At 41.7% G+C, this 27,695-nt stretch overlaps 1 protein-coding gene and 1 long non-coding RNA gene across 5 annotated transcripts in view; both read right to left on the reverse strand.

Annotated features, from left to right (window-relative positions):
* The window catches only part of LOC138405236 (uncharacterized), an 89,639-nt gene extending 85,983 nt beyond the window's left edge, over positions 1 to 3,656 (reverse strand). The window contains exons 1-2 of the long non-coding RNA XR_011238914.1: positions 3,469 to 3,656; positions 2,115 to 2,210 (exon numbers count right to left, since the gene is read on the reverse strand). This is a non-coding gene — a long non-coding RNA (uncharacterized lncRNA). The remainder of the gene's footprint in view (positions 1 to 2,114; positions 2,211 to 3,468) is intronic.
* A 1,206-nt stretch (positions 3,657 to 4,862) lies between these two features.
* sema3fb (sema domain, immunoglobulin domain (Ig), short basic domain, secreted, (semaphorin) 3Fb) overlaps positions 4,863 to 27,695 on the reverse strand; it is a 59,267-nt gene continuing 36,434 nt past the window's right edge. The window contains exons 5-19 of one of the 4 annotated variants that reach the window (XM_020086906.2): positions 27,188 to 27,307; positions 25,877 to 25,966; positions 24,061 to 24,154; positions 21,898 to 22,017; positions 21,305 to 21,444; positions 19,999 to 20,113; positions 13,426 to 13,495; positions 13,184 to 13,328; positions 12,725 to 12,947; positions 11,515 to 11,603; positions 11,316 to 11,357; positions 9,991 to 10,148; positions 9,562 to 9,629; positions 9,162 to 9,295; positions 4,863 to 7,699 (exon numbers count right to left, since the gene is read on the reverse strand). In XM_020086906.2, the coding sequence (XP_019942465.1) occupies positions 7,247 to 7,699; positions 9,162 to 9,295; positions 9,562 to 9,629; positions 9,991 to 10,148; positions 11,316 to 11,357; positions 11,515 to 11,603; positions 12,725 to 12,947; positions 13,184 to 13,328; positions 13,426 to 13,495; positions 19,999 to 20,113; positions 21,305 to 21,444; positions 21,898 to 22,017; positions 24,061 to 24,154; positions 25,877 to 25,966; positions 27,188 to 27,307 (2,061 nt within the window). In that variant the 3' untranslated portion in view covers positions 4,863 to 7,246. Of the gene's footprint in view, positions 7,700 to 9,161; positions 9,296 to 9,561; positions 9,643 to 9,988; positions 10,149 to 11,315; positions 11,358 to 11,514; positions 11,604 to 12,724; positions 12,948 to 13,183; positions 13,329 to 13,425; positions 13,496 to 19,998; positions 20,114 to 21,304; positions 21,445 to 21,897; positions 22,018 to 24,060; positions 24,155 to 25,876; positions 25,967 to 27,187; positions 27,308 to 27,695 lie in introns of all 4 variants that reach the window. The other 3 variants (XM_069512382.1, XM_020086908.2, XM_069512384.1) reach the window with 3 other exon arrangements.

Consider the following 27,695-nt stretch of genomic DNA (forward strand, 5'->3'; position numbering starts at 1 on the left):
CTTCTTTTGACCTGTCAGATTGAAACTTATTAAACTATAGAGAGGTTTAAAGCCACTCCACCCCAATCAGCTACAGCAATAATACTAACACACTAATATTGCAGTTGTTATCTGGAGGAGTGATTTAACATTCATAAGGTACATTTTGACAATGTTTATTGGTACTTACAGTGCTCCTCAATCACTGACTGGTTCCATGTTTTGTTCAGCGAAGATGTTTAGAGCAACAATTTTGAATGAGCTTTTGGATGCTTTGTAAAATTGTTCACTCAAGACAAATTACACCACACGAGAAGAGACGCTCATATACTGCCATCTGTTGGTTCGAAACATGTAATGCAGCAGTAAGCACAGCACCTGTTGTGATTCTGTGGGAGCAGCAGAGGGCAATGTTGCTCCCTCTTTCCTACATTCTCCTTTTGAGAGGCGTTGATGGTTGTCAATGATTATTCCACTCTTTCCCCTGAGTCTCCTCCTGCATATGGTTACTTCATGAGAGAGTCTGACAATATGACATGTGGGATACATGGAGGCCAGGAGAGGATGGAGCTAAAACCTTTTAACCTACTTTGTGACTGATCCCAGGTTGAGAAATTAAATTAACATCAGCTCATCATCTCTTCAGTGAGCTGAGTTTTATTGGCCAAAATCCAGCCAAGTCTGTAGGTCTTCAGAGGGATGCCTGTGAACAAAGCCCCAGTTTCATTGCCATGCCAGACTAAAACTGACTCTCACTGTCCGACTTCTGAGTCTCGGCTCCAACAATGCAGTGAGTGTCCGACGGCTTTGATTGTGAGAGAGGGAGAGAATACCCACAGAATGCCAGCACTGCCTCGGAGCCACCGAGCACCAGATCACACTCAAAGATAAGACCCAGCTCAATTACACAATGACAAATAGAATGATGCTTGTGGTGACCCTGCTTGGCATTACACCACATGATGTGCCCCAGTGGAAATGACATCTCACAGATATCTCTAGTGTTGTGTAGAATAGTGCACAGAAATATCTGATCAGACTCTGAAGGGTCCGTGTTTGTTGTGGGTAGTTTTGAATTTCCAATATTTGCATCATGCTCCTTGGTTTTGGGCCAGTTTCTGAATCAGAGGCAGAGGTGGCTGGACTAGACGTGATGTGGTGATGATGCAGATATAATGTTAACAGCCGCAGTGTTTAAGGCGTGTGACCCTGAATATTAGTGTTCTGCCCTGACTCCCCTTGTCTGCTCCGCTGCTCCCAAGCAGGGATCAGATAAGCACAGGGAACAGAGCGCTGTCTATGGGGAGGAATGAAGGGGACAGCAGATGTCATCTGACAGCTGGAATGTCCTGTGATGGTTTTCCAAACCATTTCACCAATTGTCTCTTGTGTCCTGAAACAATCCCAAACTGGGTTGAAAAGGTGCCTCCAGACATTGAGGCAAGTGAGCATATAATGTTGTGTTTGGAGGATGCCCTTTTGTGTGTACACAAGTATAAGTATGGTGTGCACTTATTTGTGAAGTCACAGTCAACTACAGCGAAAAAACACAAAGAACAAGTGCTATCTGCACGCAAATCAGCTGTTATTTATAAAACATGCAAGTGAAAACAAGACTGCAACATTTTTGTACCAGTGCTTCTTCTAGTTTGCTCATTATGTTTTAAACTTACATGAATTATAAACTACCGGAGCTGTACTGAGAGTTCAGAAAACATGTATTCCTTCTTACTTATTCACATGACAATTTGTTATGGTATTTTATAGTGGGGAAATATTTAGGCCCATAGGTGCAATGTGTATAAGCTGCATTTGTTTTGATGAATTATCAAAATGATGTGAAATCTTCATGGAATTTGTGGCGTGTGAGTCCAATGGACTGAATTTTATGGAAGCATCAAACATTTGTGGCACAACAATGGCACTAACAGTAGCATCCATTACAGGATAAGTCTGGTCATATTCATTGGTGGCAAATACCACCAATGAAATGGTGTGACTGTCTCACTCAGACTTTTGCGTTCTCTCATGCATCTCCACCAGAGAAAGCGCAGAGAGTCTCCAGAGGAGATGCATGCATGAAAGCAGCTTAAAGGGAAACAGAAAAAAATTTAATTCAGTCATTATCTACTCACCACTGTGCTGATGGAGGGGTGGGTGAAGTGTTTGAGTCCACAAAACACTTCTGGGGGTGAACAGTGTTGCAGCCAAATCCAATAAAATTGAAGTAACTGAAGTAAGAAAAAAAGAAAAAAAAAACTTTTATTTTAAACTCAGATTCCTATTTATATCCTATTCCAGTAATCATCTGTCAACATCATTCATTTTAGTAATTCCTTGTTGGGGTTTTGATCCTGTCAGGCTCGCTGGTTAATTAATATGCTGTGTGTTGGTTTATGTAGCTGTTTAGATTCTTATCTAACAATGGTCCCAAGTTCATTCTGCAGCAGGACACTGACAGAAACAAAAACTGATGGTTTGAGACGCCTGATCTCAACATCATGAAGTCAGTCTGGGATCGCATGAGACAGAAGATACTGACACAACTTCAACCCAACACACCAAAGAAATGTGGCAGGATGCCTGCAACAACCAACAGTACCTGCCAAGAACCTTGAATCAGTGCTGATGTGCTGCTGAAGCTTAGTGCTGCAATATACTGTGAAGTACAGCTATACTACCATTAAATATATTGTGTTCATTCCTGTCTCCTCTGCTCTGGCCTTACCGCCCATTTTCCTCTTTTGCACTCTTTACTCCAGAGTCGACCTAGATTGTTGTGGGAGAATGAGTCAGTCTTGTACTGGTCAGAAGTCAACTTAACTGTCGAGGTTTTTATGAAGTACAGAAACTCTGATGAGGTTGACTGACACAAGTCTGACCCGACATATTTCTGGTTCCCCTTCGGCTGCTGTGAGCCTTCATGACCTCTCATCACACAGTGGTTCTGAGTCATCGGAGATTGGAAAAGAGAAAGATAACTGAAGATTCTTAAGAGTACAGTGCTTCATAAAATATTACTTGGGAGTCCTCGATGCCTCATGCAGGCATAAAAGGACTGTAGTGTCTCATTGTAGGTGAACTGTCTCAGACTATCATCAGCATTTAGACCACACCTCGGACCATCATGTTGTCTACAGGTGAGGCCTATCCCATGAAAGATCCAGCATCGGAAGTGACAGGTGTCTGAGATGTCTCACACAACGCAAGCACATGAAGGGAAACCATGACCGCCAAAGCAATACCACAAATACAAAAGCCTCAATACAAATAGGAAAGCTACAACAAAACACAAAAGCTAAAACACAAATACAACAGCTACAACACAAATACAAAAGCCACAACACAAATACAACAGCTACAACACAAAGGCAAAAGCTACAACAGCCACAAACACAAAAGCTACAACGCAAATATAGAAGCTACAACGGAAATACAAAAGCAACACAACGGAAATACAACGAACTGACTGGAAATGTTGTCACTCACTGTGTTCAGGTGAATCCTCGTTTGTAAAACTCGTTCGAACTAGTCACTACTTTAAATATGATGCTCACCTATTTGAGGTGTTACGGTACAAGTGCGCGCATCCGTTCAATATCCTGGGTTCTTCAAGCACCTGTACCGTAACACCTCAAATAGACATGCATCGTTTGATTGTGTTTCCGTTGTGTGGGTATTTGCAGCTGTGTCGTCACTGTTGAGTTCCTGTTTTCTTGAAGGAGACGTCTCGGCCACCGTAGAGAGGGGGTCTGACCTATGGGTCTGACGCTGGGGTCCTAAGTGTCACTGCCCAAAAGTTACTTTCATTTCTGACACAAATGAAAGATAGCAAATACTTGAACGTTTGTTTATTCTATTCAGAATGAGAAGGATAAGTCCTGTGCAAAAATACATCGTAAAAATCTGTCTGAGATTTAAACAGAATTTAATTTGATCTCATTTCTACAAAGTAACATAAATAGTTTAATATTATCAAATAAGCTGCACTAGGACTTATCATTAGCAAGGTGAAAGGTGCTAAATGTGCCAAATGAAATGTTCAGCTGATGAAAAATAATTTGCTGCATGCAGTTACATTTGTATCAGTTTAGCAATTCTCATGCGCAATGTGAATTTCTCTAAGTGTACTTTAGGTCACATCAACCAGGTATAAATTGTTTTTTTGGTCACTGCCTGACCAAATTGAACAATATTTAGCAAGGGTTTTCCTTACATAATAAACAATATTATATTATATAATGTTTTGTTAAGACCTGAGAAGAGGACAGTAAAAGTTTTCAAATCTGGTTAAATAAATTTAGCAGGAAAAAAGATCTCTAATGATGGAGACATGAGGCCATGTTGGGACCCTGCTTTCTAGCTTAACGTAATTCAGCCATTATTAAATTCTTTACATTTGCTCTGTTCAGTGCTCTTTCTACCGTGACGGATAAAGGCCTAGCTGCCATTGACATGGACTCATCTTTTACTAACCTGTAAAGGAAACAAAACATTTTAAAATAAGTAAAGTAAAATAAGAGGTTTTGAAATAAATTTAATTATATAAATAGTTTTGTTAATTAAAAATATAATTTATCACTGTGCGGTTGAAAATTTCACAGGTAGTAAAATGTGTCTTTGGACACTGTTATTGATTAACAATCCTCAAGTATCCTCCAGGTATTTTCTCATTATCTACTGAACAATAAAAATCTGATTTAATGAACCTTTAAAATCTGATCTGACTATATTAAGCGATGGGGATTCGGAGCTTTCATCATTCATATCTATTAGTCCCAGAGCTAATAACACTTGCTCTTTCATTAAAATGTTTTACCTCCTAATGGCTTCATTACAAACACCAATGTAATGTGTATATTTTATACAAATGTGCATACATATCTCTTTAACAGGTACAACTTTATTCCAAGGATCCAGAGAGATCTGGGCAGAACATGGAAAACATTCAGTATAAGGCCAATCACAATGAAGGGGGGGAACATTCCATTCTTATAAAATATAGAGCTTTAATTTATTAGTCAGCAACAACAATGGAAAGGGAAGATAAAGTAATTTACACAAGTCATTACAATAGCATCACCTCTGTGCATTTAGTGTTTTTTTCTTTTTTCATAAAGTCTGATGATGCAAAAAAAAAACAAAAAAAACAAACAAACAAAAACACTCAAAAACTAAAGACACAGTTTAAAAAAAAATACCAAAAAATTGTACAACCCCTCCTTGCCTTTTTTCATAATTTTTTTCATTTATAGAATCCCTGGTCTCATTTGAAAGAGACGATCTGGGGCTGAGATTGATTCTGGGAATGCAGACAAATTCCAAATTGAGGAGCGGATACAAAAACATCTGTATGAATTATTAATGCATCTTCCAATAGGCATTCATTCAGACTATTAAAAGGCTTGAACAATGTGCATTAAAAGACACTTAATGTCATAATAATGCTACATGTTTTCCTTTTTCCAATTTTTTCCAAAGTTGTATATTCTTATACATGAAAACTCCATTAATCTACTTCTTGGGGAACTTTTGTAGTAATATTTTTCATAGAGCAGTATAGCAGAGAGTGAGCACAAGCATTCTAATCAATAGAATGTTTGCTCACTTCTTAAAAACACTCCTCTCAATTTCAATCTGCCCTACTCTGTGATTGATGTGTAACTTGTTTGCACTTTTTTAAATTATGCTATTAACTGTTTTTCAAACACATGAGCAAGATAATTGCACTTTGTACTTTGACAGAACCTAATTCATGCCAATAAGAAAATGCATCATGCTTTATACAGGAGTATATTTTAAACAAGGACTTCTTTAAAGCATTTGTTTTTCCCATTTTGCCACACTGAGAACCTTCCTCAGACTGTACTGTACACCTCTAGAAACAAAGAACAGAAAAAAACGACCACACAGTATCTTATCAGAATTACAGTACAAATACAGGTTCATGCACACAATGAAAGCCAGCTTCCCAATAATTTTGGTTAGTGTCACAACATTGTTACAATGCTCTGTTGTGTATATGGGCAATTACATTTTTTTCCACACATGAATGTCAAAGGAAGAAAGAACGAGAGATGTCTTGAGTGCTGCCTTATGTGGGCACTTCTTTCCTCTTTAAACTGGTTTTGTTTTGACACTAAAGTCAACTACACCTTGCCCGAGTGTGCTTGTCGCATTTGGCCCCAGCCAATGTCCCTTGAAAGTAAAACAATAATGCCCTTTGTACAAAACCTTGACCTTATATTGCACCTCTCTCTCAGTTCAAAGTTTGCAGCAGAAAAGAACCGTAGCATTATAGTGACATTATTATGTCAACAATTATAATGATAGATCTCATAAAAAGCTGATGCTTGTCTCATTTTTAAATCCATTGCCAGAAGCAACCACAGGTCACTCAGGGCAAAGAACACAGTGAGAACTTTGTCATTTTTTTGCAAATGTAAATCTCACTAATCTGAATTAGTATCTCGTCTGACAAGTAGCGAAGATGCTCCATCATTTTACAATCAATCCTCCAATCACGAGAAGTAGAGGAAAAAAACAAAGGGCAAGCACCAGTTTAAAATACAATTATTAAAAGGCCCGATTACAACATATTGTAGGTTCCCATGTAGAAAGAACTGTTTCCCCACAATAACTGGGACCATGTATCAATGGTCCCCTTGCAATATTAAGTCTCTGTCTGCGAGCAGCCACAAGGAGGTTGCATTACCTGCATTCTTGATGTGTCCAGTAATAAAAAGAGTCCTGGAATCGAGTCAAAACAAGCAAGAAACAAAGGAGATCCCATCAACCCTTTATCAACAATTCATTTCCCTGTCAGAGCGAGCGTCTCGTAGTTTGCTCCTGACAGCTTACATGCCCGCTAACACATTCCAAACAGTCGCCAATGGTCATGTGATGCCGACAGATGAGTTTTGTAATGACAGTAACAGCAACAATAAAATTAACAACATCAATAATAACAATAATATTTGCCCCAAAGGTACCTATACACAAAGAGCATGTTTTTTCTATAAGTACAAAGAAATCCACAGAATGATACTATATACAACCTACAATAAATACTGTGTATCATATATCTTACTGTTTGAGAGGATGTATGTGGGGTTTTGTTTGCAAGCCTCTTTTTTTCTCAGTTTGCTTTTTTTCCCGGTTTGTGGACTTTTTTCATGTAGCTACTCTCAATGAGTCTCTCCCAGTTTTCACAGGGTGTGGAGGGGGAAGGGTGGACGAGGGTATTTCAGACACAAAGCTGGGCTCCTCATGTCTCTTCCTCCTCCTGCTCCTCATTCTCCTCCCCCTCCCCGTGATGCCGGCGGTTGCGGGGCTTCTTGTGCTCCTTGATCTCCTTCAGGTCTTTGGCTTTGAGGGCACCCAGCAGCGGGTCTCCGAACTGCCAGTAGTCCTGGCAGTACTGATTGATCAGGCTCATCTCTGGCTGGCTCAGGATGGTCAGCAGGTCCTTGTACTGGCCTGCACTGGGGGTCCACTGGGTGCTGCTGGAGTGGAGCGAGGACGGCACCAGCCCTCCCCCGCCCTCCACCAGAACACTGTTGACAGCCCTGCTCGACAACACCACCAGCTGCATCTTCACCACGGTGTATTTGAAGTTCTTCTCCGTGGCCGTACACTGGTACATGCCGGAGTCAGAGGGCTGCAGGGAACGCAGGAGGAGACCTTGTTCTGTCTTCAAAACCCGACCATCAGAACGCATCTGTAGAGTCAGAGAGACAAACAGCTCATGATACACGTCAAGGGAGACAAGTGCATTGCAGGTGTGATGCAAAGCTGCTGTCACTATGTGTATCGGTTCAGGAATTTTTAAACGTGGGAAACTGCACATCCGAATTGCACTGGACCAAAGTGCACAGGTGTCTGTGTGAAAGAAAAAAACAAGGCCAAAATATCTCATTGGGCCACACTGTAGATATTTTTTGTTTTTAAAAGGGTATGTAATGCATAAAAAGTCTTGCTTGGTTGATGAAGTGTAGACAATAATCTCAAAAACTTCTTTCACCATTTGTCAACTGTACCATTTTGAGAGTCTCCCTAACTTCACCATCATCTCAATTTCTAGGTAACAGTCTTTAGTAGTAAATAGCTCCTTTGGAAAATCATTCAAACTTTATCCTTCACTACATAACAAATCTGCTTAATTGAATCAATCTACACATTGTGCTTAGCCTCTAGCCTATTTACATTTTGACATATCGGTATCATGGCCAGTCCTAGTACCTTGGTATTAGTAGTACCTGTTCATATTGTGCAGATAACAGCCAACTGGAGAACTGAAGAAAAATCCTGAATCTGATGGTTCTGAGCCACTATATGAAGTTTCAAGGAGCTGCTTTCGCTCTGATATATGAACCGAGTGGGTTCGCGGTGTCTATGATGTTTCTGGGTTTTGATTTGAAAGAAATATGAAGTAATGCAATGTTTTTCAGACTGTCATAAGATTGGTCAGTGATAGACAACTACTGCAAAACCTTTGACACTGTATATCCACTTATCTCTTCAGAGCCTATACTCTACCCTACAGTATTCATATTTATTCACATCCCTACTCTCTTGGTCTGTACGGTGAATCCATATCCATAATTTAAAAAAAGATCAATTTAAATGTAATCAAACAATGTTGTAACTCCATCTTTCTTCACATCTATGCCCAGGAACTTGAATAGGTGATAACAATTTTTTTTTTTTGCTCTGAATCCGACATGCGAGGCAAAGTCGGCTCTGTCTGTCGGAATAGAGACCATCTAACAGAATAGTCAATAAAAGAAAGGCAGCAACACTACATTGCTTCACAATAAAACTTTAAGTAGTGCCTCAGAGTTGTATGTCATAGCAGAGGGCTTTTTTCACTGCTCTCCTTTATGTTCTTCCCCTGGGCCAGAGGACAGAGTTCTGCAGGAGGAATCAGGCATCGTTCAATCAGAGCCCAAGTCACTTAATCATGCTAACAGATAATTACACTAAACTCTTTTTTCACGTGTCATGTTGCATATATGTCACCTGCTCTCCATGGCAACAAATCCAGTGGAGGAAATGTCCTCAGATAATAATTCACGTTCATCTTCTGTTACTAACCCAACTCTTTTGGGGGTTGACATTACACTTATTAAATATGTTCATAAAAGCAGTAACTTTGAGAAATACACCATCTGAAGGCTCACCTCTTTCCTGCGGTCGCTGTTGTCTCTCTGCAGATGCCATTTGATGACAGCATGTGGGGAGCGGGCCTGACACTCCAGGAAGGTGCTGCTTCCCTCCACCCCGTACTGCACCATCTCCAGAGTGTTCTTATTGGCTGCAGGGCAGAGAGACATAGGGATTTCCATGGCAACCAAAACACTCATTACCATGAGCTCCTTAGGACCAAAGATCTCAGTTGTGGTAAAAATCAAAGTCCTTTTTGCAATATGGCTGTCAGAGATTACCATAAAGCTGCAAGAATAAGCCAGTAACAACCTTGGAACGTTTGGAGCAGCAAAAGTGAAACATATTGTTATTTCTAACCTACTGAGGTCGTTATTTAACAAACAGAAGTAATAAAAGTAAGAACATGCATCTTACTGTTGGAGTTGAAGCCTCTGCACTGACGGATGGGGTTCCCGTACTTGACGTCCTGCCTCCGGCTACGTCTAAAGGGGTCAGACCAGTATTGCCGAATAAGGAGAGAAAAACATAATAAAGCAACAGCAAGCCATTCAAAGCCATTCAACAATACATATATCAATTTAGAAATCTATCAAAAGAGAAATAACCATGAGCTACCTTATGTTATTATCTACTGCATATTTTCACAATTTACTGTTTACACTTAATTAGTACGTTATCATTAGTCTAATGTTAATTCTCCCAAACACCATGATGACTATATGAGAGAAAAAGATGCCAAATCAGCCATTCAGCAATCCTTGCAGAGTAATCTGAGCATCATTCAACACATCAGTTAGTTTTGATGTTAGTGTAACTCATGCCGTCACTGCTGCTGGGGCTCACCTCTTCTGCGAGGCAGAGTAGCGGGAGCAGGACTTGCCGTCCCAGGCGCAGTAAGGATCTCTGGCTAGGCAGCAGTCAGCACAGGCCTCGCCGTACACGTCGCACCGGTGGAGAGCCAGCTGTGTCAGGCCCACCGCAGATGACACATACAGCTGTTGCTGTTGAGAGAAAGGAAATGGGAAATGGTGTTAGAACGTAACACTGAACAAAACTTAGGAGTAATTTTATTAAAGATTTAAACAGTCAATTTCAGGTTTAAATTCAGAAAATGTTATTCAATATTCTAAAATTATTTTCAAATCAATGATGTACAGTCAGGCACAAAATTTTAAATCTACTTGGTCAAATTGACTCATTTACTAAAAGCAAGAAAGTCTGAATTTGTGAATCCTAAAAATTGATCTCTTGATTCCAGAAATCTCTGTCTGTCTGTGTGGCTCACAATCTCGAGAACCATTCGTCTTATCAGCTTCACACTTGGCATAAGCGTTGTTTATGGCCCAATGAGCAGTGTTGACTTTGGTGTGATTTGACACGTGATATTTTCAATACTAGTAAACTTTGAATAAACAGGTGACCAGCACAGCTTGCCGTGACTCAATTACTGCAGGTGACTTTTATCGTTTCAGAAAGAAAACTGCAACCAGCATAAACAAAGGCCAAACAGGCAGGTTAAGAACAGGCTCTGCACTAGTTTTTATAACTTGGAAATAAGGTCACTAGATTTGCACAATTTGAATCAGTGAAAAAGAGCACAATTCAGACCACATGCATTCAGGTAGCTGGTTTTCAGAGTGATTCAATTTCACAGTTGTGTATCCAGCGGCTTTTTCCATCTTCAATTATCTTATTTGATCTCTTACAAAAACACAAACCCACATGTATGCAATGAGATAAGTGTAAAATCTTTGTTCTGCACTGTGCTGAAACAGCAGCAGGCTGTGGATCTTCTGGTAGAATACTGAGCTCATCTCGATCAGGTTACCAACATGATTTCATGATCAGCTGTTGAGATTCATCCGTGTGGCAGGCTGTAATACTAACTCTCTGTCTGTGGAACTGATGTCATTAAATGGAGAAAAGGCCAAGTATTTTAATCACTTTGAAAGCCAACACTAAACTTTTATGCCTTCTCCATATCTATCTCCCCATTATCTGCCCTTGTCATGCATGTAGTATAAGAATTATGAAACAGCAGGTAGGCACAGCTGTACGCACGTAGCTTGTGACCTTAACGAAATTGTCATTCATTTCCTTTCTTTGGAAGCTTCTTTTCTCCTCATGTCAGTGAAGGTTAAGAAAATCTGTTGCACAGACATACTTACCCTTTTGGATGAGATCTTCATTGTTGTAACTGGAGTGGGGGCCTTTATGGAGAAAATACATTTTTTTGTGAGCACAGTAATCTTTATTGCAGATGAAAATGTAAAACACAGAGACGTTAGCAGAATAGGAAAATAAGAAGAGAAAGGACAAGAAATGTATCAGTTGTGAGATAATAGAGTAAGGAGTAAAAACGCTTACCTTGAAAACCTCCACCTCCTCCAGGACCAGCTCCTCGGTCTGCAGATCATCTCTGGGCAGCACAATGACTTTCTGGACCGTTCCCTTGTCTGTGGAGCACAACGCACACCTGTCAGCTACACACCTGCAACCACTCACCCGTCCACCTGGCAAAGGCCCCTTGGATTTCCATTTGATTCTCTCTGCAACCTCAAACAAGGGATAATCCTTGTATCAACAGGCTGTGTTGTACTCTTCACCTCTGTCATGAGGTTCTCTCCAGTTGAACCTTTCTTCAATGACATGATGCTCTGTTCCACTTAGCGTACTCACTGATTCCACCATGACAAACCTCTCCTGTCATCCCTAGCTTCATTCTTATCCACACCTATTCATTCTGATGCTGTAAAACCCTCTAGGCTTCCCTGGCATGTTTGATTTCTGTAAAGAGTCCGACATTCCTGTGAGCTGGACACCTGAGATTTATTATGACTTCTGCATTGAGCCTCGGAGCAGGGCTAAATGGTTGAATCTGACAGCAGTTGAAAGAACACACATTCCTCCACAGTGGCCGCTGCCGCACACAAACCCATCCATGTCCTCCCCGTAATATACACATGAACAAAGAAGTCAGTTAAGAGGCGTCGCATGCAACTTCTGAGGGCTGCATTATTGTGCTGTCGCTGCTACTGTCATCCTGGAGTCTTATTAAAGGTTTGAGGCATGCAGGGGAACACATAATCTTTCTTACATCAGAGGACAAGATTAAGGTGATGGATAAACTAGCTGTAACCTCCTCCTCCTCCTCCTCCTCCACATCTTACTTCTTCTCTTTCTCACTGATCCACCCCTGCCCTCCAGGTACAAATCTCCTGTTGTTTACTTCATGAGAACAGTGCAAGGTACAAACCCTTTGATTGGTTAAATTTCCACTCAAGCACAAAAGGAAAAGAATGCTTTTCTCCAAATGATAGATGATTGCATGGGAGACAAGCCCTCCATTAACATGGGATTTATTTCCATAGGGGGGATTTTTTACCTTCATTATTCAACTTCCCACTGACACAGTCATTCACCATTCTCACTCTGATCAAAAGGGTTCACAGGTTCAGTCTTTAGACTCACTTCATGTACACGATAGTCACCTTAAAATAACCCTAAAATGGCTGAGGTGACAAAAACTCCACTGTTCTGTTAAATGTTATTCTATAAAGTTTAGAATAACACTCACCAGTTCCTAAGAAGAGCACTTCATAGTTGCCATCTGCAGCCGCCACCTGGTCCACAGTGATGGTGGTGAATTCATAGTCCACGTTGGTCCGAACCACTAGGGGGCGCTTGTGTACTGGGTACACGGCATTATACATGGCCGGGTGATTCCTCATGAAGTTAATCACTTCATCTGGATAGTCCTTAGTGGACTTCATGTTGGGAGTGAAGGTACCTCCAGGGCACTGAGGGAAAAACCAAAGCACTTAAATTCAGAGTATTCACAAATGCATGAAATAAATGGATAAAATCACATGGAAAAGTTTATACAAGAGCTTGTCTTGCAGTGATATTTTCAGTTTGGTTATGCATGGTGCCAGATGGTTTCTATTTGTCAAAGAGAAATCACTGTTATGCCTGAAATCACCAGGTTTCCTGTGGGATTTTCATGTGTGTGGGGTCAGTGTGAGGTGAGGCTCACCGTGCCAGGGCGAGGGTAGGGGATCTTCCCAGTGTAAGCCACCCATTGGTAATTGGGACCCTCCTTGTGGGCGAAGGGTCCGTTGAAGACCATGCGAATGTCGGCCATTGAGTAGACACATACCGCTGAGCCTTTGAAGACAGAACTGTGAAGTGAGAGAAAATGTAGCTCAAGTTAGACAAACACAGCGTATTATTGCTGCTGGAAATATACAAGAATACAGTATCTGTTTGTCCACTAACCCAGAGACAGAGAAGACTCCATATATCACAGGATTCTTTGTGTCCTGTGTCGGTTGTATGTAAACATCTCCTGTAGAGGGAAAGAGAGAAATCACGTCAGTCTAAAGAGTGACTGAAGGACACATCAAGCTCTACAGCACAAGTGCTCTTCTTTACTAATATTTACATAGCTTTCAGTCAATCCAACCAGTCTTAGCTAGATAGACCTTTAGGCTACACATCCCTGGAAGGCTGAACCTTCATCTTTGTTGAAGACACATGGTAGCCATTACTGGATTTAGATAGTGAGGCTCTTGGGTTGTGTCTTAAAGCTTCTGACAGTCGCTGAAATCCATCACTGCACCCATAGAATAAAGTTCAGGGATTCATGTGAGACACAAACTTTGACATGGCTGAAAAATATAGCGCTTTGAGCTAAATGCAAATGTCAGAATGCTAGCATGCTCATAGTAACAATAATGACACAGACCTAAAATGAAAATATATTAGTTTAGCGTGCTAGCATTCTAATATTGGGTTATTAGGACTGAATATAAAGTACAGCAACAACTCATTGGAATTTGGTTTAAACTAGCGTTCAGTCAAGAAGTAAAGAGAGGTAAAAACATGTTCCTTCCAGACAGCCCATCTGTCCTATCCATATCCTGCTGGTGTAAAACCTCAGCAATCAACTGTGCAACAATGAACAGAATGATGGCCTCGGGAAGGATATGTTTGGTGAAGGCTTTATTGACAAGATAACTAATTAAAAGACTATTTCACCTTACCATCCTAAATGCTGCAATTCAATCCAAGCGTTAGACATAGAGCTAGCAGGGCTGTGAATTCAATCACTGGTCCTAGGCACCACCAGAACATCATGTGTGGAGAAGCTAAAAGCCAGCTTCTAAAGTACCAGTGGAGTCACATATTTTGTTAGGGATGACCCATAACACAAAGGTGCAGTACATACATAGGTTTCTATATAGGCTTAATAGGCTTACAGTAAAACTCCTTTTCCTACCTCTCTTGCTCTCTCTCAAATACAATTGCACATACATATTCTTGTGCTCCTCTCTGAGGAATGCATTCCTTTGCCCCTTACCCTAAGTCGAACCATCAGTGCCTAACCCTAACACTGACTCTAACCCTAACCTAAACTCAATTCTAATCCTATCACTAAAATCAGGTCTGAACTCACGGTCCTCACTTTCACAAAGTCTAAACCTATTCCCAACCCAAAATGTCTTCACCCTTTTAAAGGTCCAGTGTGTAAGATTTAGGTGTAAGGGATGTATTGGCAGTAATTTAATGTAGAATAATCCTTTTTTTTTACTAGTTTGTTTCATCTAAATTGTATGAATTGTAGTTTTCTGTACCCCAGAAAAGGCCCTTTATATTTAAATACTTAATACTTACATCTAAAGTGGGTCCTCTCTATGGAGGCAGCCATGTTTTTTACATAAGTCCAGACTGGACAAACTGAACACCTTTTCAGTTTTAATGACAACTAAAGGCTACCACAGGTTCTCTTCCATGTTTGGAAGGAGAGGTGAGGGGTGTTCAGCTGCAACATGCAACTTCACATTATATATCACCAGATTCTTCACACTGTACCTTTAAGTTTGAAAAATGGTCCTCAAAAATATATATGTACAGGTACACACACACACACACAGGCACACTGAAGTGTGAAGGTCCTCTTATTCTGTCAATACAACTGGTTGTCAATAACCTGCATTATTGAACCATAAAGTAACAAAAATCTATCACACATCATTTATAATGCATTAGCCCTCTGTGTGTGTGTGTGTGTGTGTGAGAGAGAGAGAGAGACTGCTTGCATTGCATTGGCTTGCTGCTTATTATTATTAGTTAATTATTAATGTCAAAGCTGAGCAGAAATAGCAAGAAAAAGCATCATCATATTCCCATGATACTTTTAAAGAAGCGTAGCCTCCCCTATCTTCTTATCAACAGTCTAGACTGCAGCAGTGTGTGATTACTGAACCACCTGAGATTTCTCCTGAAGAGACAAGACAATGTGACCATGATGTGCAGGGATTCTCCTCCTTCTACATCCATAGTTCATGTCTTCCACTTGGAGGGAAAGGAAATATCTCTTTTCTCCCAAGGGAGAACTGCATCATATACTCTTCAGCCAATTCTGGAGCTCAATAAATCACGGACGCTCACATACTCTGTCCTGCAGGGCTCTGACATCGGACACGGCCTGATTTAAATCATCCTTTTGTTGTTACTGAAGGAAAGGTCCAGAGCAACAAATAAAGAGGAGCTAAACACATGACGGGTGATAAGTCTCTTTCCTGTTCGGTACCTGACCTAAATACTACTCCCAGGAGGCATGTTCACTGCCTACAATAGGACACGGGCCTTCGAGGGAAACCGAGAATGTTCTCTCAACCTAGTTGTGCAGAAAATTGACCATGGAGCAAAGACACAATCCAAAAAGTCGAGAAGCGAGAGATGAAAGGAGAAAAACTAAAATTATGACTATTAATGCTCAGAAAGTGCAGAAACAGAAGGAGAAGTGATCAAATGCAAAAAAGTTTAGATTTATGATCACACAGTCCCACATATAAGAAATTAGCAGTCAGGCTAATACACAAATAGTCTGATACATGGAGGGTGTGAGTTCTATCATTGAATATGCACTGCTGGTTTTGGTCTTGTCCACATTAGAGAATCACTCCAGTCTTCCTCCAGGGACTATCCACAACTGCAAGCTGATTCCTGTAGAAAGGATAAAGCTAAAGGGGATCTAGCACATTGTCCCTACTCCAACTTAGCAAACCGGATTCCCCAAAGTCACACCCATAGACACCCTCACATGCACCATCGTGCGATCTTCCACAGCTGCCACAGCCGTAGACATGGAACGGTCATGGGTTAGCGTGGAAGCAGCACAATGGTCTGTCATGGGTGTCACACAACAGGCGATCGCTGGCATGACATACAGCTGCTGTGCTTCAGAAATGGGCGATATGCACGTAACAACACGCAAGTGCATGCATATGCAGACAAGATAGTGCTCAGTCCGAGATAGAGCTGTCATGAACAGAGCTCACATACAGTCACTAAAAAACAGATCATGGCTTCATGAAAACATAGGAGGAGGAAAACAAGGCTACGTGATTTGCAATAAAAGCTATCCTGACAGGGCAGTGACAACTCCAGCTCCAGGGGATCTAGCGTGTAAATAACAGCCAGGAAAGGATCCAGATTCCACAACTATCTTCCTTATGCTTTGATGGCAGTAAAATCTCAGCATCCCATTTCCTCAAAAGAAATTTCAATTTCTGTTTGATCGACCTTTGGATTTGTGCCATCTGTTTCTCTTTGCGTCTCTCCCCCTTTATCCACTTGACATGTTTTTTCTCGCTGCGCCTTTTCATCCCTCCAGCCAGTGGGACTTGTTTTAATGGTCAACCTCATTTAAAATGCTATAGTTTCTTCTATCATCACTGGGTAAAAAAAGCACTATTACGCTGTTTAAAATCACAATGGGTCATTTAGGTGTCGGACAGAGACAGTAGATTTTACATATTCCACCAGTAAAAACTCCCCAGCTCTCAGACGTGCTTTACCATAATGTCTTTTCATATAACAACATCATGCCAGTAATGCAGGTGCTCTGGACATTTCAACAAACTTTTCAGTAATTAGTGTAACAATATTTCTGCTTAAATTTACAAATTTGTAGTGGTTAGATAGATTTGAAAAGGAGCACAACTTTCCAGATTACCAAACAAGATATATATATATATAAATCAATGTCATGGTGTAGAGACGTCCCAGACTGTTCACTCTGTAAGGTCCAAGATGGTTAGAAACACCGGGTGATATTAAAACTACCACTCCCAATAGTTCAGCATGTGAACTGGAGGTGCCAGGGTTCGAACCACCAACCCTCTGGTTAGTTGATGACCTGCTCTACCTCCTGAGCCACAGCCGCCCAAATCTGTGGTAAACAGCACAAAACAGCTGCACATTCTCCGTCCAGTGGTTAAAAAAAAAATCCTTCCTCTACTGTCACTTCTACAGCTCTTGCATTAACAGGATGCGTCTTGATTGTTTAATTCCTCCATGTGACGTATAAAACACACAACTTGTTGTTTTTTACTGGAGGTTATGTGAGGGAATATTTGTTAGTCAGGCTCAGTCACTTCCCCTGCCGCTTGCCAGGAAAACACTGTTGTTTTTATGTTTTCCAGTTTTTGCACAGATTAAACAAACAAGACATGAAAGGTTAATTAAAGAGCTTTGGAGGTGCTGGTAGGCGGATTTCATTACTTTTGGACAGAGCCACAGAGCCGGGCTGTTTCATGGGTGTTCAGACGTTTTTGCTAAAAGCTGCTACTGTAGCTTCATGTTGAACACACAGATATGAGAGTGGTATCAATCTTCTCATCTAGCTCTCGGCAAAAAAAAGAGGAATATGAGCTTTTCCCTGAATGTCAAACTAATCATTTGACGACCTAAATTTTAATGTGCATCCCCCTGTGAGATCCTAAAATCTCAAGTTTCCTGTGTAAAGACAAACCTTTCAGTGAGCTTTATAAACATTCAAACTAGACAGTAAATGTGAAGCCATTAGAATGAAACTCAATCCAATCCAATTTACTGTCCCCTCTAGGAGTCCTTGGTAGGGATCACTGCTTTGCAAACTGGCATCTTTCCTTCTCTTTGGACATATCTACACGGACATGCCCGTCCTTGTCCATTCACTAGTTTGTTCCGCTACACATTTACAGCCTTATTCAGGCAACGTCCTGAAAATCTTCCCCAGTGCCAGCAGATGACGACTCTCCAACCAGCTTACAGAGCCACGCCGCTGCACGCCCGTGTCAACACTGTTCAAACCAGCACAGACAGAAGCCTCATTTGTCGAGGCAACGCAAGCATGTTCCCCCTCTGAACCAATTTCTCGCCGTTCAGGTGAAGAGGCTCCAGACGTGAAAAGGGACGCAGAGTTTCTGAGAGCATGTCACTTGTTTGTTAAACAAACCAAAAAGAGCTTTTAGAACTGCAGGCAGGTTGAGTTAACAGTAACAGCACTTTTCATTCTTGAGATTAGTTGAAGAGCGACAGTAGCTGCACGCATCAGTCTCTTATCACTCTGTGCTTCTATTTTAAACCAGGAAGACTGAAAGAGATTCCTCCGACACACACACACACACTAGGTCACAGACATTCCCGCTGGGTGATCTGATCTGTCCCCTATCAGGCCGCCCCCTTACAAATACACACACACACACACACACACATCTTGAAAGAAAATGACAACTACAGAGGTAGGGGTGTGTATGTGTGTCATTCACATTACAGTATGCTGTATAGGCCATATGATGGGAGTGGGCTCCAATATGGGCCATGGGCTAGTTTGTGCGTGTGTGTGCGTGTGTGTGTTTGTGTGTGTTACACTTTTGGCAGATCCTGTAGCAGAAACAACAGAGCCTGCAGTAGACTGTTCTCTGCTTAATATTTCAGATTTAATTATACATGACAGGAACCTAAAAATGAATATGTCTGTGATAAATCCAGCCATGTCATTTTTATTCTTCTCTTTGCTATTCGATACCTTCTGTCAAAAAGATTAACTACTTAAAGACAGATTTAGTTTCTTTAAAAAAAACAGGGTGTAACAAAAGTTTTTGGGCTGTATTACAGATAATAATACTTGAACTTCTGGGAAAGAGCAGAGATTCTTTTTTTCAAATGTCTATTTTACTACCTCATTTTCACTGATAAAATAAATTGCATTACATTTGGATCTCTGTGCATCAAGAGCTGAAAACTTTATTAACTCTTCCAATGTGTTTATGTTATTTGTTTGTTAGCAGTTGATGAAAAATTATTCAACTGAAATTTTGTGGAGGGGTGGGGCATGACCTGAGAAGAGCCCATTCAATTCTGTTTTCGATCCAAATGAGGGTGCACATCCAGGATCCATTTTTTGATGTGGCATTTTTCAACATTTGCTCGATTTCCTGAAGAATAATTCATGGATCTTGATGAAAAAAATCTTGAAAAAGAATTTCAATGTGGTTTCATTAGGGGACAAATAGGCCTTGGCAGAGAGTGACATTCTTGTTGGATTATTTGTGGAAAGACAGAAAATTAACTGGCAACTAATTCGCTAATGAATATGCAGACAGGTATTCCATTAGCAAAATATTCCATTAATTGATGTTTGTCCTCATCATAAATGGCTGTAAATGTGTTTTTGGACTGATAATCAGATAAAACAAGGGCTATGTATTATAAATTGGACTCTGCAGTGGCAGTTGTCTTTGTATAGAAATCATAAATCATTATACAACAAAGCGATGAGCAGATTGAAATGAGCACATTGTTAGTTGCAGTCCTATATGTGATTGATGTAATCTGGCAGAAGAACGTCGACACTGACCTTGGCTGAACTGAACACCTACAAACACATCACTGTTCTGGCAGCATGTTTGATTGACAAGGACGTCTATACAACGCTCCCCGCCCACATTGGCTCTTGGACAGTCAGAGAAAACCACAGCAAGATCTGTTTGTAAGTGTAAAGGGTGTGTTTGTACTCACGGAGCTCGTCGAAGTGCGTCTCCATGCCGTCGGCACCGGGCACGGAGCAGATGAGCCTGGCCTTCAGGAAGGTGCTCCACTTGTTGACCAGGCAGCAGTGGCCCCCGTCATCGTTCTGTATTGGAGAAGGGCAGAGAAGAAAAATTACAGTTTGTCCATCACTCGCTCACACTCACATCCTCCTGTGTCCTCCTACTGAAAACAAACCCAGGTGGAGCCTCCCACACACACACACACACACACACACACACACACACACACACACACACACACACACACACACTACACTGTACATGTTGGAAGCTAAAACCAGGGATGGGGGGTGGGATGGTAAACACTGTCTCCTCCTATTCAGACACTTCCATCTGCGGTGGAGCGAAGCCAGAATCCATCCCAGTAAAAAACGAGTTGAGACCAGTATGTGCTTCCACAACTGCCAGCTTTGGAAAATGTAGCGCTTTAATGAAAATTTTTATGTTACATTTTAAAAGGGAGGTCCTGCACTTTTGATGAATCCCATTTGGGAAGTCCAAATGTTTTTATACTTTCCAGTGTAATTACAGTAAACGGCTGAGTGTGTTTCAGGCGGCGTGCAGGGTGCAGAGAACGGCAGTAAAAAGTGTCCAGATGTGTGGCGGAGTAAGAACGACAGGACCTGGGTGTCCGGGGGCCGGGGCAGAGCCCGCTGAGAGGGGGATGAGTGTTTGTGTGCCGGGTCAGCGCCTGACCCCCCTTCAAATAAATACACTGGTGAACAGCTGAGGCATGAGCACACACAGCTACATTTTCTCACTCCCACCCGTACACATATACCCGCTGTAACGTTGATACATGCAAGCAAACATTCACCAATGCCTCATTCAAAGAACGATGCCCCACAATCACTCTGAGACATTTGTAATTATTTGTCTTCATGGCTCATAAAAGCACACAGGCTTTTGTGAAGAAACTCTAGTTTAACTGAGAGGGACTGAGAGTTTTCTTAAAGGCACTGAGTTTTTCTCTGCTCTGTAAACTTAAAGCGTCACATTTTAGAACTGCCAGAGAGAAGAGGTCAGGAGATCATGGGGTCAGAGCTCAGAGGGTAACCTCATAGACAGAGGGATGCATTGTAGACAGGAAGGTTAAAGACATGTGGATTCCAGCACGTCAGCGTTGGCCAAATACTCATCCCGCGCCCGTAAACATTCAAACACAGTGGGTGACTCGCCTCAGGAGACTCCAGCCTGTTTTTCATATCGATGCAGGATTTTCTTTTCATTATGTTTACACCCCAACACAAACACACTCCTGACTGTGTACACACCAGGCAGATGCGTCCTATACGTGACTGGGTCACAGGACTCTGGCCCATCTCGGAGGACTTTTCCCGGAAGAAGAAATACAGCTTGTCGTCATTTCTCTCCGCGCTGTCAGGGATGAGGTGTACGTGGATGAAAGTGGGGTCTGTGGGGAGAAGGGATAGTGAGATGTTTAGGTGGAGGAAAGGAATGGGAAAACCTCTGGCTGAAATCACTTATGAACTGTTAGCATTTCCTTTTCTTTTGCAATGGATTTGGAACCTGATTTGGACTTTATATCAGTTGCGAATCTGGGATGTTTCTTAATCACGGGCCATGAAGGCTCCACAATTTACATACAGGGGCCAATGAACAAGATCCATGAACAATTTCTGATTCAGTAAGGTGCATATTTAAGTCATTCGTGTGTTAACAGTCACATTTATCGATTGCAAATTACTAATTAGATTGGGGCATTTGAGGCGGCAGTGAGATTCAAACTACCGACAGTGCCCCACTGGCCCCACCCCTGAATCCTTCCCTGTATGTTAAAACTTCTGTATGTAAAAACTGGATGAAAGCCTAATGTAACATTTACAGGCAAAGGCATGAGTTTTACCATTCAGCCATCTGGAGTTGTACTGATCTGTTCGCATCGCAGTCTTTGTCCCCAAAGTGCGGAAAATGGCAGAGTCTGTTCCCATAAAGTCGACATAGACCCCAGCATAGAGTTCACCATCTGAGAGAGAGAGAGAGAGAGAGAGAGAGAGAGAGAGAGAGAGAGAGAGAATGGTTCAGTTAATCAAAGTCTTTGATGACGACACTTCCAGTGGCAGAGTTTGCAGTTAAATTAAAAAGGCTCATGTTTCAAAATCTATATTTGTATATTAAGTATCACAGGACTCTTCATTTCTCAATACAGCAGGTCAGCATAAAAAAACAAAATGGTCACATTAGTCTTAGTTTAGATATAAAATGGTTGGGATGATATAATCATCGTCATCTACTTAAGTAGCTTTAAATTTCCTGTAAAATAACATGGAATTGTAATTTGTTATCATCAGTAACATTAATCAACAGGCAAACTTGTGGATTCATAGCATTCAAATTAAGAGTAAGTGTTTTTATCAAAACTTAAAACTTGTTCAACATTAATAGGTGCCCAAAACCAAAAGCTTCCTTTCCCAATTCAGTCTGGGGGACAAAAAACCTACAAAATGTCCGTAGAACTTTTTATGACCTCTAGAATTTCAGTTTAAAGCGCAGATATATAAATAGGAATTATACCCAGAATTTTATATATGAACATATCCCAGTGACTGAGATGACGCACACATAAGAGAGATTCCATTGTTCTTCCCACAAATCTTTGAGGAAATCATCACAGGACATGAAAAATAAACGTAATAAAAGTTGTCAAAACTTCCTTTCACAACTGTCACATGCACTTCAAGACATAAAATATGAGCACATCCATGTGGAGAGACTGACAAATGTACACAAAAGTCTTGTTAAGCCACAGGAAGGCAAGGTGTTTGTCCCCCAGCTGCTGTCAGGGCCCCACTGGGAGCAGGTGTGGCTGTCAGAGCTTTTAAGGATGGAATTAAGAGACAGCGGGAGGTAGCACAGAGGAAACAAAAACCACTGTCCTACCACCATTATATTCAATGTCATGGTTCTCAGCCTTGCTTTATGGAGATTGATGACATATCATTAAAATGTCTACGGATGACAGGATGTCTAATGTGGTGGAGAGCTGAGCAGTAAGTGGTCAGTGGTAAATCTATTGTTGTGGTGCAGGGTTCTTAATCCTTATCAACACTAACACCAGTGTCCCCTGTATGATGCAGACTGGTGGAGGTGGGAGGTAAATCCATCATGGATGGCCGCATTGGTTCCATACTGGTCAGCTGGCACTGTGCTAATGTGGGAAAGCAGTGGCAGTGATTTACACCCGCTGTCTCAACCCGCAGAGAGATCGCCTTTCACTGGTGGCAACTGTGGGTTCAGGACCCGACTGAGTGACCTTGGTTAAAAGGAACAGAGGACGCTGCCTTCAGGAGCACTACAGCAGATGACAGTTACAGTCTCCAGGGCCAGATACAAGCTATTTTACTGAAGCGTGACAGATAGATACCGAATGAATGGAGATAAAGCCTTTGTCAAATTAAGTTAATTATAATAACGATAACAACTTGGATTTATATTGGACCCAAAGCTAGTTCACAGAATTCCAAGAAAAAAAATAAAACCATGTGTTTCAGACAGAAGCTGAAAAGAAGAGCAACAGCAATGGACAGAATGATGAAAGTGATGTGTTTTGAATATGAGCATAATATGCCTCCTGTATTAGAAGCATCTACATTCACTTTTTCTCCACTAAATTATTAAAGTTTTCCTGAATTATATTTTTTCCTATATAAATCCTTCTGCTATTTTTCCCATATAAGTAGTACATGTTTTCATAACATTTTCAAAGTAGCATTAGAAGGTTCAAATATTCATACAAAAAATTGCTGCCCAAACAAGGTAAAATTCCTTAGGATTAAATGATTAGGCTGATTAGAATAAGTAGCTCACTGTAGGAAATAGGCTCAGAATGAAAAGGGGCTTGAACTTTCTGGACAAAAAATCTGAGCAGAGAAAAAGTCATGAAAAGAAACAGTAGGCTAAAAAGATTCATATTGGATGAGGCTGCCGTTGCTCTGGGGGCCTAAAATGAGCTGGGCTGGACTGTAGCCACGCCTGTCTCCGCACGTGACCAAACTCAGATGATACTCACTGATCAAAGCTGACGCGCTGTTGAGCTTTGGGTCGTAGGAGCACTTTCCCTTCCCGGATTCCACTTTTCCCGGCTCCAAGTGAAAGATTTCTTCCTGTAATGGAAAAATCATATGGAGATAGAAATAAATTCAGCACTCTTCATCTTGTCAAGGCGATTCCCTTGTGTAGGGTAAATGAGGCAGCGTATGTGCTCCCTCTGACTCCAGTGGGACCCATACAGCCTGATGGGGGATGAAGCATTAGAATAATGAGGGTGCGTTCACACAGAAAAATACATGGGGGGAAAAGCGAGGAATTTCGAATCCATCTTCATGCCACTCTGCTGCGGAAAACAATGTGTCATGGGCTGCTTCTCTCCGCATAATAAGCTGCATGCCAAATATCTCTCAGCTTCTTGGTGCCTATGGCTGTGCAGGCTCACTGCTGACACCTGTAATCCAGCACAGTGAAAACAAGCCCGGGATGGAGGCTGGATGACTGATGCTCACGGCTTGTGGCAACCCAGCACGCAAGCACTGATAGGTGATTGGCAGGAATTTGCGTACGAGGGAAGGGGAAAATGAATCAGTGGCGTGCAATGACATGTCCTGTAGCCCCGCCTCACAGACCAGAGCATGTCCGACCGCCTTTTCTCACTCCCAGCCGGGACAGAGATGGAGACTTCCTGTCATTGTCCATCAGCACTAAAGCACAAGAGAGTTTATGGCACTGTGCCAAACTCAATTCATTGGATCATACACGCACCCCTGTGCAATTCCCTACTCATCTTTGATTAAAATCACCACTTGTGAAAATAAGAAGGTGCTGGCAGCTCACTCGCAGCCATGCCAGATGTTGATGTGTAATAAACGGTCACAAACATTTATGTGAACCAAAGGGAATCTGTGTCCTGCACGTGTTTTTACACCACTGCTGTAAAATACGACCCCGTCAGAAAAGTTGCAACATTTTTTATAAGACATGGCACAAGAAAAAAAAACTGTTGCAACATTCTCAAAGTGTCCCACTTCACCTAAAGCCCTCACGTTCTTTGAAAGTCCCGTCCTGTGTTTCAAAGTGCTTGGAGTGCTCAAGCGGTGGAGACATGTTCAAGTATGTGGCTCTATTAATTCTTTTTCTGCACAGCTAGTTGGCTACAGATGGCTGAGGTTTGCTCTGGGCAAACACTGCCTGCTGTGGGAGTGGGTCTAATGCTGACTAGTCTTGCTGCCTCTCTGGGAGAGACTGCACCACATTCCTACAGAAGGTGGAGGGCTCGCTGGGGTGAAGGACTGATGGGTGGGACATCCTGCATTGTCTCAGATAAGCAGGATGGACGTTTTGTCCATCGGTCCATCATGTCCATTGAAATATATGCAAGATAAAAATTCAATATGCCATGATTTGAACAGGAGCGAAAGTCTACTTAATTAAATGTGAGCTGAGCAAAAGTCAACACAAATTTGTGAAGCCATTTCCATTTGATAAACCAGCTCTCATGCAAAATTTGGCATTTAGCACAATGCAAACCACAAGAAGAACAATGGTGGATGAGAAAGCATGCTCAGATGGTGAGGCTTACACAAAGAAGATATGAGTGAAAGGTGAGAGAGAATAACGTAAAAATTGAATGCATTTGCACAAATGACACATAACGTTAAAGACTGTGCATGGACTGGAAAGGATGCATGCTGAATGAGATAAACAAATGATGTCCAGGTTAAAGATGATGTTAAGAAAATGTGCTCAGACACAAAGAGAAGGGAACATGCTGCTGGTGACCACAAGCCCAGGCAGTATGCAGGGCTGCGGTGCAGACAGGGCCCACATCGCACCTTTAGTCCGAGTGTCTCATGCACTGCGCTGGGTTCGGCTGCGCGGCTAGCCCTTCCTCTGGTCTGGGCCATCTGTAGATACATGGATGTCTAAAAAAGGAGACAGCAACACAAACTGGATGTTATGCCGCTGATGAGGAAGGACCAAGGAACTTCCTGTCTTCCTTGAACACTGAATTTGTCCCGACTTCCAGACATGGTAAGAATTACCCTCAAACAAATACTAATGTACTTAATATAATGCAAGAGCATAAGGAAAATGTAACTGTGTGTGCTAGACTGTACAGGGAGTGTGCATAGCTTTATTTGACCAGATGGTGGAAAAGGCAACAATAATAGTTCTCTATCCTGTGGTTAAGTCAATAAAGGCTCTCACAGTATGGCACATACATTCCCTTCAAAACTGCTGCCAAAGCAAAACAGTATTACATTTTACAAACGCTACAAGGCTCAAAACTCACCCTGTGGATAGACCAGGCAGGGCTTAAATCAAACAACAACAACCAATGTGTCTGTTGAATTCATAACAACAAAAATGTGTGTGCATGCATCTGTGAGTGCATCATCTAACATTTTGCGACATGGTTAACTCCCCAGCTCGGCTCAGGGAGGTGGTCACTGACGACTCAGAACTCCGTTCAGTGTGGTGGAGAGAAAAACAGTCCTCTCAATAATGGACTAGAACTGGAACATTCCACTGACACCCCATGATGGGCGCTCCCACTTCCAATTAGTCCACGTCTCACATGGTAGATGATGGCGGGTGGCCTGGATGGATGCATTTCGGGGCAGATGGAAAGGTGAGTGAATGGAAGCACTTCCTTAGCGAGGGGTCATGTAGGATCTGAATGCAACAAGGGTCTCATGGAAGCCGCAGTTGCTTGTTGCAAGTTCTCTGAACTGTTTTGTGATCCCCAGGGAGAGACTATTGGGAAATTTACTTTTTACTTATGCCCCTTTTTAAAAAGTCCCCAGGTCATGATTAGTGAACAAGTGTGATATTTAAAGAAGAGTGAGGTGTTAAAGGGGAGTATGCCGAGGTAGTGATGCCTGGCTTGGTTTAGGAAATTCAAGAGGTCCCATTAAAGGCTGAGACTAAACAGAGTAGCTTTAACAGCTCATTGGGGACGGCAGCTGTGTGCTGGTGAAGCTGAGCTGGCTACACTGCCAGATGCAGAGACAAGGTACCATGAGCGGGCTTAATGATGGAGGGAAATCACTGTAAAGAGAACCTAGCGTAAGGTGGATGGAGGAAAAAGAGAGGATCATGATGCAGATTAAAGAGAGATGTTGAGAGTCCTTAGTCCTAACCTGAGGTTTTCGTCCACGGTTGACAAAGGTACAGACTGGATTGTAAGCTCCCGTCCCACAGATGTACAGCTGAGTTCGATTCCATGGCTCAATCAGACGGATAAAGTTTGCACACTCCTCCTAGAAACACAGGGATTGAGGTGGTTAAACCATAATAAACATCCAATCAGTACTTCTATTACTGGTACAACTCCTACAGAATTACCAAATGCTAAGCCTCTCATTTAAAAATATTTCAGTATTACTGTGCTTCTAAATATATTATTTATATATCAAACTATCACACAATGATGTTGTGTCCCCCACCCTGGCCTGGCAGTGAGGAGGAGGTGCGAGATTGACTGAGCAACTCTGCTTCAAACCATTTCTGTCTATTTGGCCAGACAGAAGGGAACCAGACTTTTAACTGGGCCAAGTCTGTGCCCAAAAGGTGAGTGGCATTTACACAAGTTCCTTGAATTAAAACCAACAGAGGTAGTTGAACGCAATGCATTTAAAAAACCTTAGC

This window comes from Paralichthys olivaceus, chromosome 2 (genome assembly GCF_024713975.1).
Source record: "Paralichthys olivaceus isolate ysfri-2021 chromosome 2, ASM2471397v2, whole genome shotgun sequence".
Lineage (NCBI taxonomy): Eukaryota > Metazoa > Chordata > Actinopteri > Pleuronectiformes > Paralichthyidae > Paralichthys > Paralichthys olivaceus.